At 35.9% G+C, this 17,696-nt stretch overlaps 3 protein-coding genes across 7 annotated transcripts; 2 read left to right on the forward strand and 1 right to left on the reverse strand.

The window, feature by feature from the left end:
- Positions 228-9,262, forward strand: LOC109346210 (topless-related protein 3-like). 3 transcript variants are annotated; one of them, XM_019585636.1, is made up of 26 exons: positions 229-422; positions 516-650; positions 1,678-1,857; positions 1,956-2,069; positions 2,250-2,408; positions 2,787-2,970; positions 3,082-3,217; positions 3,454-3,569; positions 3,698-3,830; positions 3,940-4,049; positions 4,219-4,288; positions 4,365-4,438; positions 4,510-4,605; positions 4,682-4,774; positions 5,060-5,187; positions 5,308-5,542; positions 5,634-5,801; positions 5,892-5,969; positions 6,403-6,555; positions 6,636-6,746; positions 6,830-7,009; positions 7,102-7,230; positions 7,337-7,432; positions 8,196-8,378; positions 8,450-8,625; positions 8,819-9,262. In XM_019585636.1, the coding sequence occupies exons 2-26, from the start codon at positions 571-573 to the stop codon at positions 9,030-9,032; spliced, it is 3,396 nt and encodes a 1,131-aa protein (XP_019441181.1). In that variant the 5' UTR covers positions 229-422; positions 516-570; the 3' UTR covers positions 9,033-9,262. The 3 variants fall into 3 exon arrangements, with proteins under 3 accessions (XP_019441183.1, XP_019441181.1, XP_019441182.1); XM_019585637.1 differs by having other exon boundaries at positions 556-650; XM_019585638.1 differs by lacking the exon at positions 5,892-5,969 and having other exon boundaries at positions 228-422.
- LOC109346211 (single-stranded DNA-binding protein, mitochondrial) lies at positions 10,474-13,651 on the forward strand. 2 transcript variants are annotated; one of them, XM_019585639.1, is made up of 6 exons: positions 10,474-10,609; positions 10,921-11,105; positions 11,738-11,946; positions 12,181-12,281; positions 13,102-13,161; positions 13,344-13,651. In XM_019585639.1, the coding sequence occupies exons 1-6, from the start codon at positions 10,555-10,557 to the stop codon at positions 13,358-13,360; spliced, it is 627 nt and encodes a 208-aa protein (XP_019441184.1). In that variant the 5' UTR covers positions 10,474-10,554; the 3' UTR covers positions 13,361-13,651. The 2 variants fall into 2 exon arrangements, with proteins under 2 accessions (XP_019441184.1, XP_019441185.1); XM_019585640.1 differs by having other exon boundaries at positions 10,492-10,609; positions 11,725-11,946.
- LOC109346212 (probable protein phosphatase 2C 5) lies at positions 14,356-17,095 on the reverse strand. Of its 2 annotated transcripts, none has more exons than XM_019585641.1 (7): positions 16,543-17,095; positions 16,082-16,253; positions 15,786-16,003; positions 15,595-15,702; positions 15,364-15,489; positions 15,039-15,271; positions 14,356-14,878 (listed from the first exon to the last, which is right to left on the reverse strand). In XM_019585641.1, exons 1-7 carry the CDS (start codon positions 16,750-16,752, stop codon positions 14,650-14,652), a joined length of 1,296 nt encoding a protein of 431 aa, XP_019441186.1. In that variant the 5' UTR covers positions 16,753-17,095; the 3' UTR covers positions 14,356-14,649. The 2 variants fall into 2 exon arrangements, with proteins under 2 accessions (XP_019441186.1, XP_019441187.1); XM_019585642.1 differs by having other exon boundaries at positions 16,082-16,322; positions 16,543-16,659.

Raw genomic sequence — 17,696 nt, forward strand, 5'->3', positions numbered from 1 at the left:
AATCTCGCGAGAAAGGAAGAGAATATATATAGCAAGAGCACATAACGTAAACGTAGAGTGAAGAAATTAAATTTTGGATTTTCCAAAGCGACATCACAAAAAGGATGGGGTCGGAGTGGACGTGTGTAACGAATATTCACCATATTTGAATTAGTGGTTTCGAATCCGCAACACTCTTACGAGTCTCTCTTATCACTCACGAAATGATAACTCATTTGATATGCTGTCGGACTTATCACATAGCTTATTGTACTTATCTCTGATGTGTAAGTAGAAAAAGAAAGACCTCTCTGTACAATGAAACACATCGATGAAAGCGAGACCAAGTTCTCTTTCTCTCTCTTTTCTTATTTGCAGTGTTTCAATTCAAACCCTAGAATTTCTCGAACTCCGAGATCAAAATTTCTCTTCAGGATTATGAGGTATGAGTTTGAATTTGGATTGAGTTTGTGTGGATCACTTTTGATTTGTCTTTGGTTGTACGAATTTGAGTTCTGAGCTGTATTCTTTTGAAGATCGGTGTTCAGAGAAGGAAATTAAACGGTGTCGTTTCGGATTTGAGCTTCGGAGATGTCTTCTTTGAGCAGAGAGTTGGTGTTTCTCATTCTTCAGTTTCTGGAGGAGGAGAAGTTCAAGGAGTCGGTGCATAAGTAAATACTTTTGTCCTTTTCTCTGTTTTTACTTTGTATTTTACTCTTGAAGTTTGTTATGCATGTCACTGTGTGTGTTGTTTGAGGTGATGTGAATTAGAAATGAGCTAATCTGATTTTGTAATGGTTTTCTGGTTTAGTTATGTTCTGGGTACCGAAAAATGTTTGGAAATGAGAGGACCAACGTTTTTGAATTTATGTTTTACATTTTCCCTCTCTTTATTTTAATTTACAATTTGGATGTGAGTAGATGAATTAAGGTTTTGGGGTTGCAGTATATTATTATATATTTTGACTTGTATATTGACAGTTGAGTTTTGTTTCCGGATTCAATTGCTCTGTCAACTGAACAGGACTTCTAGAGTGTACTTTGTTCTTGCGTCCATTGTTACACTTATTAGTATATGTTACTCCACTTGGTTTTGAATGGTTTGAAGTACTTTGAACTCGAAAGTAAAACTTGTAAGATAAATGTCATATCACCTACACATCCTCCTAGCCACTTAAAATTGACACACCTGACATGCATCATCCATTTTAGATTAGTTAATCTTGACTTCTTCAACATTTTATCTTTCTCCAAGTAAGTGGGCATGAGGATTTTTCGGATGATTCATAGCATTTCTCAACTCGTAAACCTTTTACTGGTAATTGCCCATTCCTTCAATCCAGAAAGCATTAGTTATATAATGTCGTTATATGGGAACTGGAATCGGAATGATGATAAATAAATTGAGGCCTCTTTCTCTTCCTTCATGTAAGGTTTCCTGATTTTGGCCCAAAATGGGTAGGGGTTATTGGGAAGCTAACTAGTAGCCCAGGGGAGGACAAAGCTTCAAACCCTTGATAGTCGATACACCCCTTGTGGGAGGGGCCTAACTGTATGTATCCCTTCATGTCGGAAAAGAATAGTCTCACACCCAAAGGTGTGAGAATATTCTGAGAAGCAAAAGAGGAATTTTGATTGTCATTTGGCATCGTCATGACTGTTCATTTCAATCTTTTAATTGCTTCTTAATGCGTGCAGGCTTGAGAAAGAGTCGGGGTTTTACTTCAATGTGAAGTACTTTGAGGAGAAAGTGCAGGCTGGTGAATGGGATGAAGTTGAGAAGTATTTATCAGGATTTACCAAAGTTGATGATAATAGATACTCTATGAAAATATTCTTTGAAATAAGGAAGCAGAAATATCTGGAAGCACTTGATCGGTATTTAGTACTATGTGCCTATTTGAATTTTTTCTATTTGTACTTATTATGGAACTTCACATCTTGTTTTGTCTTTGATGTTTTTTTTAAAATCTTAGACAAGACAAGGCAAAGGCTGTTGAGATATTAGTGGGCGATTTAAAAGTATTTTCCACCTTCAATGAGGAACTATACAAAGAAATCACCCAGCTGTTAACTCTTACTAATTTCAGGTAACATCTTGAATATATAGTATAATTTAATGTATTGTTTGTTGGTGCCTTCTCTTGTCTGTTGGGTGAATGAGATTTTACACTGGATTCATATCTCAATCTTTGTGAATCTTGATTCAAAACTATGACTGCTGAAGTGGTATGGGTGACAATTAAGTGGTATTCTGTTTCATATGACAGGGAGAATGAGCAGCTGTCAAAGTATGGTGACACCAAAACTGCTCGAAGCATTATGTTGATAGAGCTAAAAAAGCTCATAGAGGCAAATCCTCTGTTCCGTGATAAGCTTATCTTCCCGACTCTTAAGTCATCAAGATTACGCACTTTAATCAATCAAAGGTATATGATTAAGCAAGTTAAAGCTTTGTTCTGATTCTTTCTCTCTAAATTTTGCTTGCTTTGTTGATTCACTTCTGCGTAGTATTTGGGCTATTTTTTGTCATTTTGACTGATATGCCACTTGGAAATGATGCCACTCTGTGGCAAATGAAAAGTGAATCGCGTGGCTTTTAAATTCTGGAAATGGATAACTAGTATATCTCCAAATTTTGCATGAGCTTCTAAACTCCGTATGTATTATTGGTTTAATTGCTAAATGAAAGTAGTTGGAAGTTTTCCCACACTCTCTTTAATTCTTGCAGATTGGATTTTTTGCTTGTGATGTGTTGCCTTTTCCCTTTTTAGTCAGTTAACCTATCTGCATTCCTTATAATGCAGTTTGAACTGGCAGCACCAGCTTTGCAAAAATCCAAGGCCAAACCCAGATATAAAAACTTTATTCACAGATCATTCATGTACACCTCCTAATGGTCCACCTTTGGCACCTGCACCTGTCAATCTTCCGATTTCTGCAGTTGCAAAGCCCACTGCTTATACTTCACTTGGAGTTGGATCTCATGGCGTATGATACCATGCATTTTATACAATGGCATCTTGAATTTTGTAACTGATCAATAATATAATTTATACCATTCTGATTAATCAATATTTTCTTTTTATTTATTTCATATAGCCCTTTCCACCTGCTGTTGCACCGGCTAATGCTAATGCTAATGCTTTGGCTGGTTGGATGGCCAATGTCTCAGCTTCATCATCTGTCCAAGCAGCTGTTGTCTCAGCCTCTACCATACCAGCCCCACAAAATCAAGGTTAGAAGAGCAGTTATCCTATTATCCTTTTTACTTCAATAAATGGTTTCCCTACTTTTGCCTGTGACTCTCAGAAGTTGCATGATTCACATCCTAGTTTTTTACTCTTTTAACTTCAATTCTAAACGAAATATTATCACTAGCATCTTGGCAGTTGAAATTGTATTTATTTGTTCAACAATTTTATAACTGCATGTCTTGACTTAAACACTTGCTCAACCCTTTTTATTTTTCAGTGTCTATCTTGAAACGTCCTAGAACTCCTCCAACAACTCCTGGGATGGTTGATTATCAAAATGCTGATCATGAACAGCTAATGAAAAGATTTCGGCCTGGTCATTCTGTTGAGGAGGTAATTTTGATAGTTCTGATCAATTTATCTGTGCTTCGCTTATTTTTTAATGACAAGGAATCATCTGTTACTCTGATTTTGTAAAGATTGATGTCTCACGTCAGCATGGTTAATTTATATAATTTCAGGTTTCCTATCCTTCAGCTCGACAAGCTTCTTGGTCGCTAGATGATCTCCCAAGAACAGTGGCAATGACTTTGCATCAAGGATCCTCTGTAACGAGCATGGATTTTCATCCTTCTCACCACACCTTACTTCTTGGTATTGTTTATCATAATTCTGTAATGTATAATATCGTAGTTACTGAAATACCAACAAAAATATGACTTAAAAGTTGTTTTTCCTAATAGTATAAGTTTCCATTGAGCAGTTGGTTCTAATAATGGTGAAATCACCCTCTGGGATCTCAGTTTGCGAGAAAAGTTGGTTTCAAAGCCATTCAAGATATGGGATATGCAGTCATGCTCATTGCCATTTCAGGTTTTTTACTCTGCAATATTTCTTATTTTACGGTGCCCTCACTGTCAGTCTGAAACAAGAAAACAAGTCTACTTTAAGTTACCAGAGCCACTATATTATTATGCTGGGCCATTAGTCTTGGTTCTTGAGGATTTAAAATCTTTGGAATTTATTGTTGAGGATTTTGCAGGCAGTTGTGGTTAAAGATGCACCTATTTCTGTCAGCCGTGTCACTTGGAGCCCTGATGGGAATTTTGTGGGTATGTATGTGACTGTCTATTTCTTAAACCCTGTGGAAACTGTTGGATCAATATCTAATTGGTTACTTTGCTGTAGGTGTTGCTTTTACTAAACATTTGATTCACTTATATGCCTATACTGGATCAAATGATCTAGCCCAGCGTATAGAGGTGAGATTCTTCTCATCATAAGTAGCCCAAGTTCTTATTGCTTTTTGATTTACTTTTACTTGCTGATACAGGTTGATGCCCATATTGGTGGTGTGAATGATTTGGCATTTGCTCATCCAAATAAACAGCTGTGTATTGTGACTTGTGGGGATGATAAGTGGATAAAGGTGGACAAAATTTACACATTGCAATTTTGGATTTTGCAAAAATTACATATTTTTCTGAAGAAGAAACTCTTAATAGGTGTGGGATTTAAATGGACGAAGGCTATTTCACTTCGAGGGGCATGAGGCACCTGTATATTCTATCTGTCCTCATCACAAAGAGAACATTCAGGTATGGAGTAGATATCGCTCTTAAGGTAACTGTAACCTTCATTGTTCATTTTTTGAAGGTTTTATGAAGTACTACACCTGCTATAAGCCTATAATTCAATAGGTCTATACTCTATCATAGTTATTTGTGCATTATACTTACAAAAAAAAACTTATTTATCCGTCATAGAAAACTTATTTATCCGTCATAGAAAAAACTTATTTGTGCATTATACTTACAAAAAAAACTTCTTGCATTCTCTATGTATATACACAGACATTAAAGGTTGTTACTGTAACTTTGTAGTTCATATTTTCAACCGCCATTGATGGGAAAATAAAGGCCTGGTTATACGATAGCATGGGTTCTAGGGTTGACTATGATGCTCCAGGTCACTGGTGTACTACAATGCTTTACAGTGCTGATGGAAGTAGGTAAGTTTGATTTGGGTGCGAATAGCTGTCTTTTAAATTTAATATTCAAGGGATACTGATATACATTATATGGAAATGTCTTATAATGTCTTTAAATGAATTTGTCCTGCCTTTCTCCAGATTGTTTTCTTGTGGGACGAGTAAGGATGGAGAGTCTTTCCTTGTTGAATGGAATGAGAGTGAAGGAGCCATTAGGAGAACGTACAATGGATTCAGAAAGAAATCTACAGGTGTTGTGCAGTTTGACACAACTCAAAATCGCTTTTTGGCTGCAGGGGAAGATGGTCAAATAAAGTTTTGGGACATGGACAATATTAATCTTCTAACAAGTACTGATGCGGATGGTGGATTACAGGTCGGTCTTTTATGGTTAACTGTTTTAAGTCTTCTGGAATATAACTCCACTATATAAAACATGCCTTACATGATTGTATGAATCTACTCAGGGCCTTCCACGCTTGAGATTCAATAAGGAAGGAAATATTCTTGCTGTTACTACTGTGGATAACGGATTCAAGATACTTGCCAATGCTACTGGTCTTAGATCCTTAAGAACAGTTGAAACTCATACATTTGAAGCATTGAGGCCACCCATTGAATCCCCTGCAATCAAGGTAGAGATATAGTTCTTTAACGTTTTGCTTACGTTCCTGATGTTTTGATCAGGATATGTTGGTGTACTGTCCACTTTTTATGTTATCTAGGTATCTGGCTCTTCTACAGTTAGCCCTATCAACTGTAAAGTGGAAAGAAGCTCCCCTGTCAGGCCTTCTCCAATTCTTGTATGAACCTGACCCTGTGAACTAAATTAACATGGCTATGATGTTAGAAAAATGTCATTGATAGACATTTCATTTATCTACACACACATTCACACCAGCATGTGATAATGGTTTGGTGGTCCTCTTATTCTTTCTTATCGAATGCTTAACTCCTGTAAACTTTGCCATTGCATGCATGGAGGACCACCTTTTGGATAACCTTAGTTTTTGCTTGATGGAGAACATGTCCTTCATATTTGGGCTTACTATTAGATCCAGAATGTGTACTTGAATTTGCTTTACTTTATTATCATTTGATTTTTTTTATTCCTATGTGCAAAAAACTTCGTTGTTTGTTATTTTTATCTTTGTGTTACTTTTGACTTACAAATTATTTAGTGCATCTTGATACTTGTTTGCAACACTTAAATTGGTTTTGGATTTTTCAATCAAGAATGGGGTTGATCCCTCGAGTCGAAGTGTAGAGAAACCAAGAACCGTGGAAGATGCAATAGATAGAACTAAACCATGGCAGCTGTCTGAAATTCTGGATCCTGTCCAATGTCGATTAGTTACCATGCCTGACAGCACAGATTCTTCCATCAAGGTTGATGATTGTTGATATGCCATATTCTATTGCAAAATTTATGTTTTGTGCATTGCTTCAATGCTCTGATTTGTGCATAGGTTGTTCGACTTTTGTATACGAATTCTGGTGTTGGTATTTTGGCACTTGGTTCAAATGGTATTCAGAAATTGTGGAAGTGGGCTCGCAGTGAGCAGAATCCCACTGGGAAGGTAGTGTTAACTAAAAAATTACTTTATATATTTCCTTATCCGTTTCAGTAGTGAACGGGATACTGATATTTATGTGATTACAGGCCACGGCCAGTGTTGTTCCACAACATTGGCAACCCAACAATGGTCTTCTTATGACAAATGATATCTCAGGTGTGAACCTTGAAGAAGCAGTTCCTTGTATTGCACTCTCAAAGAATGACTCATATGTTATGTCTGCCTGTGGTGGAAAGGTTTCACTATTTAACATGATGACATTCAAGGTGTGTCCTGACTCATGATATACAAACCTGTTATATTCCATTCAGTTGTTAAGTATACTGAATACTTGTAATTTTAATATACTTTTTTACAGGTAATGACAACATTCATGCCACCACCTCCTGCATCTACCTTCCTAGCCTTCCACCCCAAGGATAACAACATTATAGCCATCGGGATGGAAGATTCGACCATTCACATTTACAATGTCAGAGTGGATGAGGTGATTACTATCTGTGACAGTTTATTTCCTCATTTTGTGGTTACCTGATTTATTCCCAAATGATCTCACACGACCATATTTATTTCCATTTGGGGGTATATGCTAGGTAAAATCAAAATTGAAGGGCCATCAGAAGCGTATTACTGGTTTAGCCTTTTCAACACATCTTAACATCCTGGTTTCATCTGGTGCTGATGCTCAAGTAAGTCTTTAAACTGTTTCCTTCTTTTTAAGATTCAAAATGGCTGGTAAACCATGTATACCAGTCTGACTAATAATTCGATTTGGAGATTTTGTTGTTGGTTATCTTATTTTCTATTTATTTGTAATGGTTCCTTGTTATGTAAGATCTGGTTCCCAGTGTTAAGATATAACAAAATAGCCTTTCTTGTAGATCTTGTGCTAGTATGATTATTAAATAAAAATTCACATCATTGGTATTATTTTGTTGGTAGGTGCTAATACTTATAGCGTGTTATCTAATTTTATACGCACTCTTTATTTTATTTTTGCTCAGACTCGATGTTTTTCTGTTCTGTTAATTAACTCTTTTGCCCACTTGGTTTTTTTTATCAGTTTATCTAGTTTAACTCCTCTAGTATGATGTCTGTATCACTGCCTTTGTTTTTTGTTTATATTTTCTGTATGCCTATTGAACAAGGATTTGTGGTAATTAGCTAAAAGGGCGTGAAGAGTTTGTAAATGATGAGCAGATGCACTATCGTGCTAGTTCGTTGTTGGCTTGCTGCACTTAATAAATTTGTCATCTTCCCTTTGTTTTCGTTTTGCCCAATGCCCCTGCAACTTTGGGTGCTAGAGTTGAAGTGCATGCACATGTTTTATTCATATGTGCCTCTACTGCTCTTATCAATTGCGTTGTTTTCCTTATTAGGTAATATTACCAATTGTTGTGATCGATGTTTTCACCTTTTTTTATTTAAAGAACTTCATGTCATGTTGTACAGCTTTGTGTCTGGAGCATTGATACATGGGAGAAAAGAAAAGCAATTCCTATACAACTCCCTGCAGGAAAACCACCTGTTGGTGATACACGAGTACAGTTCCATTCAGACCAACTTCGCTTATTGGTAGTCCATGAGACTCAGTTGGCAATATATGATGCCTCTAAGATGGATCGCATCCGGCAGGTATGAAGTTTCTTCTAGTGCTGATCTGTCAAAATAAAATTATGATATCCTCATGAATTCATTTGCTGCAGTGGGTTCCACAAGATTCTCTGTCTGCCCCCATATCACATGCGACATATTCCTGCAACAGCCAGTTAGTTTATGCTACATTTTGTGATGCCAATGTTGGGGTTTTTGATGCCGATAGCTTGAGACTAAGATGTCGTATTGCACCATCAATATGCTTGCCACCGGCAGCTTCAAGTGGGTAAGTTTCAGCTCAGTGGACTGGACCCAGTTTAATCTTTATTATGTATTAAATATTGAACTTTTGGTGCATTGAAAACTTTTCTGACATCTACCCTCCTCAGTCCCACTAAGTGAGAGCCTCATGTACTGGACCGTCATATTTAGTATTTTTGTGGTGGAGCTTGATATTTGATCCATTTTGTATATTGCAGAAGCCAAGCTGTTTATCCTCTTGTGGTTGCAGCTCATCCACTAGAGCCAAACCAATTTGCTGTTGGGTTAACAGATGGGTCTGTCAGAGTGATAGAACCCACTGAATCAGAAGGTAAGTGGGGATATTCTCCACCTATCGACAACGGAATATTGAACAGGACGACATCGTCATCTACAACAAGCAACCACACGGCCGATCAGTCCCAAAGATAAGATTCATTGTATTATACTAGCATAGTTCTTTCCATCTGTAATTTTATCAGCCTAGATATTTAGATCTTGATTCCCCAATTTGATCCTCATAAATATCAGGTCAGCTTGGACATTTTTAGATGTATGTGCTGTTTGTGTATTTTAATTTATTCTACTCAAACTCAAGTTGTATTGTTTATATGTCATTGGAATGTTGTTTGTTGTAACAATGTGAGTCTGTTTTCTCTGCTTGTATTATTGTAGATGAAATCAATTTGATTATTGGATAAGAATTCCATTCCCAGATTGTATATTTTTTATATTTCTAGATTCTCACCACATCACCAAGTTTGCATTTTATCTTCTTATCTGAAACCTAATCATAAAATTTGGAAAGCAAATTAAAAAATAAAATAGAAGAAGGTTCACGAGCTCAAAATGCAAAAAATCCATGACGAGTATGGATGAGCTCATTATAATGTTTTGATTGCAAAAATATCCTAGTAATAAACATCTAGATAGATCATTCGCACTCAACTGTTTCTTAAACTTATTTCTCTGCATTTTATGACCACTAAAGACTAGGGGGTCTTAATTTTGGATGAATGTGCATGGCCTTCACGCTAATGAAGTTAGGTATATGACTTCAATTTTCAGCGATGAAAACTATACCTCAAGATTTAAGTGTTTTGGGTTAGCTCACATCATTAGTTTCTTCTCTTTACCACAAAGTAAGAGATGGTGATTATTGTTATTAGGAGTGGAGCAGGATATGAGGTAAGTGGGTAACAATTTCAACAAACATGCACTTGGGAGTTAATAAGTGGGAACCTACATATAGAGGAAAGTGAAAAAATGGAGTTTGTTTCGTGGAGAACTTGTTTAATGTTTCAACATGCCATGCCATGTCAAATGAAAAAGATAGTAAACAAAATGATTTGTCAAAACTCAAGTAAGAGAAGCTAGATCCCCATAAACAATTGGTTCTGCAATTTATTAATATAGAGTTGATGATAGGGCCATAGAATACCAAATTTACGAGTTTACTTTATAAAATATAAGATTAAGTCAACATGTTGACGTTGAAAGATAGGCTCCTTATGAAGTTTGAGATATTATTTTTAACCTGAATAATTTAAAAATAATAATATATCCTCGTACTACTCTTAATCTTTACAAGAAAATAACATATGTTAAGTTTGGAAATGGAAACCACAACACACCTTTAAATGAGATGAACTTTGATGGGTTTATAATTTGAACTTAGTACGAGGTAGACAATGGTATGGAGGAAAGAAAAAAGAAATGAAATTTGGAGTAAAATGGATTGTTGAGGATGAAAAGTAAAATGAACATTTTGATAAAATATAAAAATTGAGTCCCATTGAATTGTAACCTAAAACAAGATGAGAGGCCCAACAAATTTGAGGTCAGAATCTATACATAAAGCCCACTCTGGTTTCCAATTGACAGAGAAGCGTTTAAACTTTAAACCTCTCTTGTGTAGGTTTAAGGTGAAGGTGGTTGTTGTTGTTGGCTAAAAATGAATTCTGTAGCGTTGAGAATTTCGAAGCACCTTCGAATCTCTTGTTTCCATGGTGAGTCTCTCTCTCTCTTTGGCTTTCTGTGTAGTAAATGTGTATTCATAACAACACATTCATTCACACACTACACTATGTTTCATTGTCATGGACCCACCAATGCTTCATTCATCAACTCAAAAAACTAACTCGTTTGGATGAAACAATGGTTTTGAATTCTGAGTTTAGTTCTGACTGATTTAAGTTACACTTTCCCGAAATTATGTACTCAATGCACCAATGATCATGTTTGTTCTTAGGGGCATTTTGTCGAACAGTTGCTGTAAATTGTCCTGTTTCAATTACTATCATTTTCTTCCTTAATTCAGCTGCTTCTGTGATGAGAAGCGGAACTTCATGCTACTCAACATTATTTGAAAGTAATGGTGCTGATGATAAGCCAAATAGTGGAGCACTGGATGAAGAATTTGATGATTTTCTTGGTGGCAAGCCTGAGCTACAACTGCAGGGTGTCGATCCTAAGAAGGGTTGGGGATTTCGTGGTGTTCACAAGGTATTATTTGATTATTATCATAATTTTTATAGACATATTTTGGGGTGGAATTATATTTGGTAATTGTAGAAAATCTATCCTTAAATTTTATCTGATGCTGAGACAGGTTGTATTTCGGTGCCCAATAGTTCAATATATCTGTTATGTCTTTGATCTGCTATAACTGAGTGAAGGTTTTTGGATTGAAATGAGAGATTTGAACTTTGAGGAGAAATTTAGTTATCATTTTATTACCAAAGTCGGCAGTTTTTCAAGATTGAACAAGGACCTGTTTGTTTTGGTTTTTTAGACATTTACATGCTTGTTTTTTGTTGGACTTTATTTAAACTCTTAAACTAAAGGGGGAAAAATGTTTTTCAGATTCTCACTGAAAATTAATGCCACAAACGTTTTTGGAGAACTACTTTTTTAGAATCCTAAACAAACTACCCCAAATACATTTGATTCTAGACAATGATTTTGCTGTAGCCAATAAAAAAGGCATTTTCAGTGTTTGAGACTTTTAAACAGAAGACTTAAAGAACAGGTTTTACTTCTGGCATTCTTGCTTTGCTCAAAATAATTGACAATACAATTGCTTGTTCTCCCTGCCTAACAAATAATTTGACAAACATGGTAGTGCTTTGAACCAGGCAATTATTTGTGGAAAAGTTGGCCAAGCCCCTGTACAAAAGATATTGAGGAATGGGAAGAACGTAACTATCTTTACAGTTGGGACAGGAGGGATGTATGACCAGAGACTTGTAGGAGCAAAGGATATGCCTAAACCCGCACAATGGCATCGGATTGCTGTGCATAATGATGTGCTGGGGGCCTATGCGGTGCAACAGCTTTTTAAAAAGTATGTTCATATAAGATAATATTGGAATTTCGGTGTAAATCTTCCTACTTGTTGAGATATTATTTAGATAGTTAGATAAAACCAGTATTTAGATGATTATAGCTGATTCTAATCCCTTAAGTTCAGGGATTAGATAGTCTAACTTTGTGTATAAATTTGTACCAAGACTAAATCCAATATCAATTATTCATATTTTCACACTCAAGCCTACTCATACCTGAAACTTGAATGCAGCTCTTCAGTTTACGTTGAGGGCGACATCGAGACTAGAGTTTATAATGATAGTATCAACGGTGACGTTAAAAGCATTCCGGAGATATGTATTCGTCGTGATGGTATGCCAACTTATCTGCATTTCTCTCTCTTATTCTTCATTAGGTTTCCTGTGAAAGGCTAGCAGAAACTTAAGGTGTCGGATGTGGATATTTGACATTATATTGGTGCATGTGATGTTATTTTTTGCCTGTGTGCTGCTTCTAGCAAGGTATTCCATCACTTGTTACTAATTTAGAATCAATCCTAACGTTTCCAAAATGTTACGGTGATCATTAGAGGAGAAACATTGAACAAAACAAGGGCGTATTTAATTCATAAAAGGATGTCAGGTGCTTTTTTGGGAAGGGTCAAGGGTGATTGACTATAATCCAAAGCTTAACCTGACCCCAAATAGGACCTGCTTCCTATCCTCAATGTTAGTCTGCGTATAAGTAAGTTGTTGTGATTTGCTCCTTTCTATTAAACCTTAAGCTTAGTTTTATCTCTAAGGACATGCTGTACCATTTGAGGTGTATTGGCTAACTGCTTAGTTACAATTAATTTTCTCCATCCCAGCAATCAACACCATCATGTACAGTAACTTCCCTCATCATATATTTTATTTGTGGAAAAAATGCATTGCGACATTTTTTGGTGAACTTCAGCTTTAGAACCTAATTTGTGCATGGAAAGGCAGATTTTGTCGTGTTTAAAATAGGACAGTGAGCCATGCATTATTCTTTTAACTGGACATCTCATGTTACATTCATGTATCATATTAGGGTTAACAGTCTTTTAGATAACATTCCCTTAGTTTGTTTAATATTCAATTTGTTTTCTTAAACTTTTTGCATACTGATAGTATGTAACATCTGTCTGCTCTGTATGTTATCTCTTCAGGGAAGCTTCGTCTCATAAAGAATGGAGAGAGTGTTGATCAAACTTCCTTGGATGAGTTGCGTAAGTACTCCTAACTATAGTTGCAATTGTTGACATGGTTTCAGTAGTGGTTTCTACACTCTTAAGCTTTAAAGTTGTTTATTTCAGAAGTGTTCTGTGAACAGCACACACAGTTACTTTTATATCAAAGTTTGTGACTTTGATTGGTATTTTTCCTGACTCTATTCAATTCATTCTGGCAGGAGAAGGGTTATTTTAGAAGAAATCTGGAACAATGAAACCTGTACTCGTCTAATGGAAGCATTTATGTAATAACCTTAGCAGCAGCATATGTAATGAACACCATAATGAATGCTTTGTTTTACTATTATTTCATATACATGCTTTAACATTTTGATTTTCAGTTTCTCATATTCATTTTCTTGTATGGGATAGGCATACGAACGTATTTTTGGTGTAGATTACATGTCTTGTAATTTGGACATAAATGGTACCAACTAATTAATCCTTAGAAGTATATAATTCTAAATATATTTACTTGCTATTCTTAGCTTATTTATGAATAGTTGATGTTAACTTCCAAAGCTCGTCATTCAATACTTTTGTTAATGCCCATTGAGTGATTGATATTGGGGAGTGTAGGATCGAGGGGCAACTTTTATTAATAATTAAAAAATGTACTCAAATCAGTCCTGAACTGAGTGGTTCTCCATTCAGTTTTAAAAATCCCATTGAACTTATGAAGTAAATATTGAATTTTAGAAATCTCATGGAGGCCTGAGCTGTTTTCAGAATTATGTGAGAAGGCTGCATATAATATAAATGTATGGAATAGGCTCTTAGTATAACAGCGTCTTATTTTTGTACACAAGTTGCTTTTGCAATTGCTTATAGATATGCTTAATTTTAGCAATTTATTGCTCGCATTTGAGAAATAAAACCCCAGCAGTACTTATTACAATTTTACAATACTAATTGAAATGGTTATGAAAGTTGTTAAGGAACTGGAAGAGAAATGTTTTATTGGAAAATGGATGGATCAATGTAACAAGGAATAATGTACTTAGTTTTACAATGATTAGCAACATACGAATTGAAACAGTTCGCTCATATTCTTATTAACAATCTGACTAAGAACAATACTTTCTGCTCAGTGGACAGTGGTGATAAAATAAAGGCTACTGCAATTCAGGTGATCAAGCATTCTGTTGTATAGCAAAGACAACAAACTGAAGATAGAGAAGCAATTGGAAATGTACTATTAAAGATAACTCATTATAGAGAGTTAACCATGAAAGTGTGTTAGTTACAAACCGTTAGCCACCAAACTATTATAACTTAACTACTATATAACATGTTTGCACTGTTAGTCAGTCCAATAGCTGAGCACAAGACATGATAAACTTGCAACAACAAGCTCCAATACACCTATCTCAACCCCATTTCTTACATATAAGTATGGCAATCACCACTCAAATTTAGAATCAAGCATGTTCACACTACCAGGGAAGAATTATGGTAATATTTACTAAGTTACTAGAATACTTACTAGATTACTATGCTGTCCACAATGGGAATGCTAAGCCTTTTTCCTTCCATGGCGTCTTTCTTCTTCCGACAGTTTGTGCAGAGAAATGGACCTTCCCATGACTTAGATGCTGAAGGGAAATAAGGTCCAGAGTTCACTGCTAAACCATCACCAGGAGGTTGATCCACTTGGCAAACCGCACAACGGAAAATCCCAGAATTCATATTAAATGGAGATTCCTTACCCAGCCTATGTTTCAAGAAATAGAAAATATAAGAATTACATATACACCCAAATGGGAAAAGAACCATTTTATTCCCATTCACTTGTCAGTGGTGAAGCAAAGCAGCTATTAAACATCAAAACACATCATGCAATATAAGTTTAGCAGTTTTAGCCTCAGAATTACCTCTCCGTAAGCACTGCTGAACCCTCTTCAAATAACTCCTCCACAGCACCAACTGCGGAAAGCTTATTAGAAGCCTTGTTTGAAGAGTTTTGAGATTTCTTTCTGAAGAAGAGAGAAATTAGCATATTATACTTCTTTCTTGGAATTATTGGTAACACGGGATAGTCTGAAGGAATTATATCTACAACAAGGCAAGTTGTATCATCTTTCAGCCCTCTCGACCTCAGAGCTTCCTGTAAAAAATGAAGCACAAAGCATTGAGTACACAAGATAACATGATATCAATTCCTGAAAAAAGAGAAATATTAGCCTAATTAACCATTACCTTAACCACTAGCTTTGCAGCAAGCTCAGCAGGTAGACCCCGGCATGACTTGGCAGCCACATCAGAAGATAAAGCATCCCAAATACCATCAGATGCTATTATAAGCCTTCCGCCAGCATTTGAAAGCTGAGAAACCGACAAAAAATGACTGTAAACATTGAAATTTAGAACTAAATAAAATCCAGATAAACCGTTCAATAAACCAAGACCATAAGAATGAAACCAGCTAACCTTCACTTGCTTAACGTGTGGTATTGGCACAATATACTCTCCCACATCTGTGTCACCAATTGATCTAGAAAGGCACAATCCACCAGGCCAGCAGCGAAGAGGCCCTACCTATAGACACAATAAGGAACCAAAACAAGTTAGTTTAAGCACTGATATGATAAGGAAAAAACATGAAGAAACTAATATCATGCCTCATTGGCTCCATATACATTGAGTCTTCCTACTTCGCCACCACTGGCAGTAACGCGCTCCCTCTCTTCTACATTTTCTTCCAACCTATGATCAACCGTCAAGAGAGAAACAACACCTCCCTGGGTATCTAATATGCAACGAGAATCACCAACAGATGCAACGGTAACAGTCCATCCGTCAATGATAACAAATGTAGCTGTCGTTCCAGAAGTTTCCCCTGCAGGTGAAACTACAATATCAGCATAAGAGTACAGGGATAACTCTAATAATGAATCAAAGAAAATCCTGCATGTACCTTTTTTCTGAAACTCTATGTCTGTTTTCACAAAACCCACCACTAGAGCCCGAGGCAGAGCTTGAAGCCACTCATCCCTGCTGATATCCTGTGGTATTGCACTCGTCACATTGCTGAGTATGTTCTCCTTCGCAAAAACAGCAGCAGACATACCATTATGCCCATCAAGGATCTGCCAATCAAGAATTCCTTATGGATAATCATAACGATTTTGGGAATAAAACGACGCTCCACTTGATCACTGAGAAAATATAAAAGAAACCACACACTTCAATTCTCATGTATTCATCTCTCCAGTGTGCAGAACCAATTACCAGTTCAGTCTTATCCTAGGCTACATACTCATATCTTGTGATTCAAATATTTCTTTCTTCAAAGGCATTTCACTAAAAACTAAAGGAAGTGAATCGAGACAGATAAATACACAACAGCACATACAAGCCAAGAATAAAAAAGAATACCGCAAAGACAGAAAACAATGTTGATGAATCCCCAGGAATCCTCTGGCAATCTGTCTTGATTAGAAAGTAATCTTCTCCTTTCCTTGCCAAACCAGCTTGCCCATACTTCACAATAGGCTTTTCGATTTTTAAGTTCCGTAGGTCGCGGCCAATCAGAGTTGCCAAAGGAACAAGTGGTTGCTTCATCCTTGATAATTCAGTGTTACTCATCTTAGTTTAAAATTCAACATTTCCAGAACCACAGTGAAGAAATCCTTCTCATCCAAATGAGTTTGAAAGAAAAATAATTAACAAATAAAATCATAAGATTTATGTTCAATAATGATAAATAGAAGTCCAAAAGACACAGTCCATAAACAGGAGAGACAGCATTAGAAACTCATCATAGAAAAACAGACACACTATACCATTTGACACTATTTATTTACAAAAATAAGATCCATTTAACTTAAAGTAAGGTTCCCCTACACAGTGAGTACATATATTGAGGAATAAATATATGACATATGATAGAGGCTAAATAATGTGCATTACAATGAATCAAGCAAAAGCCTTACTTAAATAAAACAAAGTAAACCAATTTTCTTTGCATTTAACAGCTTCACTACCTTAGGAATCAAATTCTAAACAGAATTGCTGATTTGAAGAAATAAAAAGAAAAACTTGCAATTAACTCAGTTGTCTATGTAACAAAATGCATACCCACCCAACTAGGATGCTGAATTTAAAGAAATAAAAGCACCATTTACATTAAAGTTTTGATTTTTATTAAAAGGGTTGTTGTGAAAAGTAAAATGGAGAAAAAAGGTGGAGTGTGGGGGAAAGGCAAAACTCACAGATAAAAATGCAGCAATAGAGAATATGGCAATTGAATTAGGGAGTTGAGATGATTAACATAAACATAAAACCCTAGTGAGTGAGTGGCACCACAGAACAAACACAACAACAGATCCTTCTATGTCTCTCTTATTGCATTGGTACAGAGAAGAAACGAGGAAACAATAGAAGAGAAACCTTACATTTAAATGACGTTTTTGTCCTAATCATCCTTCTATTTTTTTGACCTCTCAAATTAGCTAATTATTTTTGTCCTGTGGTTACCCTCCAAACATATGTTAATTTCATAAATGGAACAACTAATCTTTTAATTGTGA

The sequence above is a fragment of the Lupinus angustifolius genome, chromosome LG04 (assembly GCF_001865875.1).
Source record: "Lupinus angustifolius cultivar Tanjil chromosome LG04, LupAngTanjil_v1.0, whole genome shotgun sequence".
Taxonomy (NCBI): domain Eukaryota; kingdom Viridiplantae; phylum Streptophyta; class Magnoliopsida; order Fabales; family Fabaceae; genus Lupinus; species Lupinus angustifolius.

Excerpts from the sequence above, each read along its gene's own strand:
- LOC109346210 (XM_019585636.1), top strand. The coding sequence starts at position 571 with ATGTCTTCTTTGAGCAGAGAGTTGGTGTTTCTCATTCTTCAGTTTCTG. Across the intron at positions 3,831-3,939 it reads TCACCACACCTTACTTCTTG|TTGGTTCTAATAATGGTGAA; the intron begins GTATTGTTTATC and ends TCCATTGAGCAG. Across the intron at positions 8,626-8,818 it reads CCACCGGCAGCTTCAAGTGG|AAGCCAAGCTGTTTATCCTC; the intron begins GTAAGTTTCAGC and ends TGTATATTGCAG.
- LOC109346211 (XM_019585639.1), top strand. The coding sequence starts at position 10,555 with ATGAATTCTGTAGCGTTGAGAATTTCGAAGCACCTTCGAATCTCTTGT. Across the intron at positions 10,610-10,920 it reads TCGAATCTCTTGTTTCCATG|CTGCTTCTGTGATGAGAAGC; the intron begins GTGAGTCTCTCT and ends TCCTTAATTCAG. Across the intron at positions 11,947-12,180 it reads GTGCAACAGCTTTTTAAAAA|CTCTTCAGTTTACGTTGAGG; the intron begins GTATGTTCATAT and ends ACTTGAATGCAG.
- LOC109346212 (XM_019585641.1), bottom strand. The coding sequence starts at position 16,752 with ATGAGTAACACTGAATTATCAAGGATGAAGCAACCACTTGTTCCTTTG. Across the intron at positions 16,254-16,542 it reads CATTGTTTTCTGTCTTTGCG|ATCCTTGATGGGCATAATGG; the intron begins GTATTCTTTTTT and ends CTTGATTGGCAG. Across the intron at positions 15,272-15,363 it reads CTGCAAAGCTAGTGGTTAAG|GAAGCTCTGAGGTCGAGAGG; the intron begins GTAATGGTTAAT and ends CATTTTTTACAG.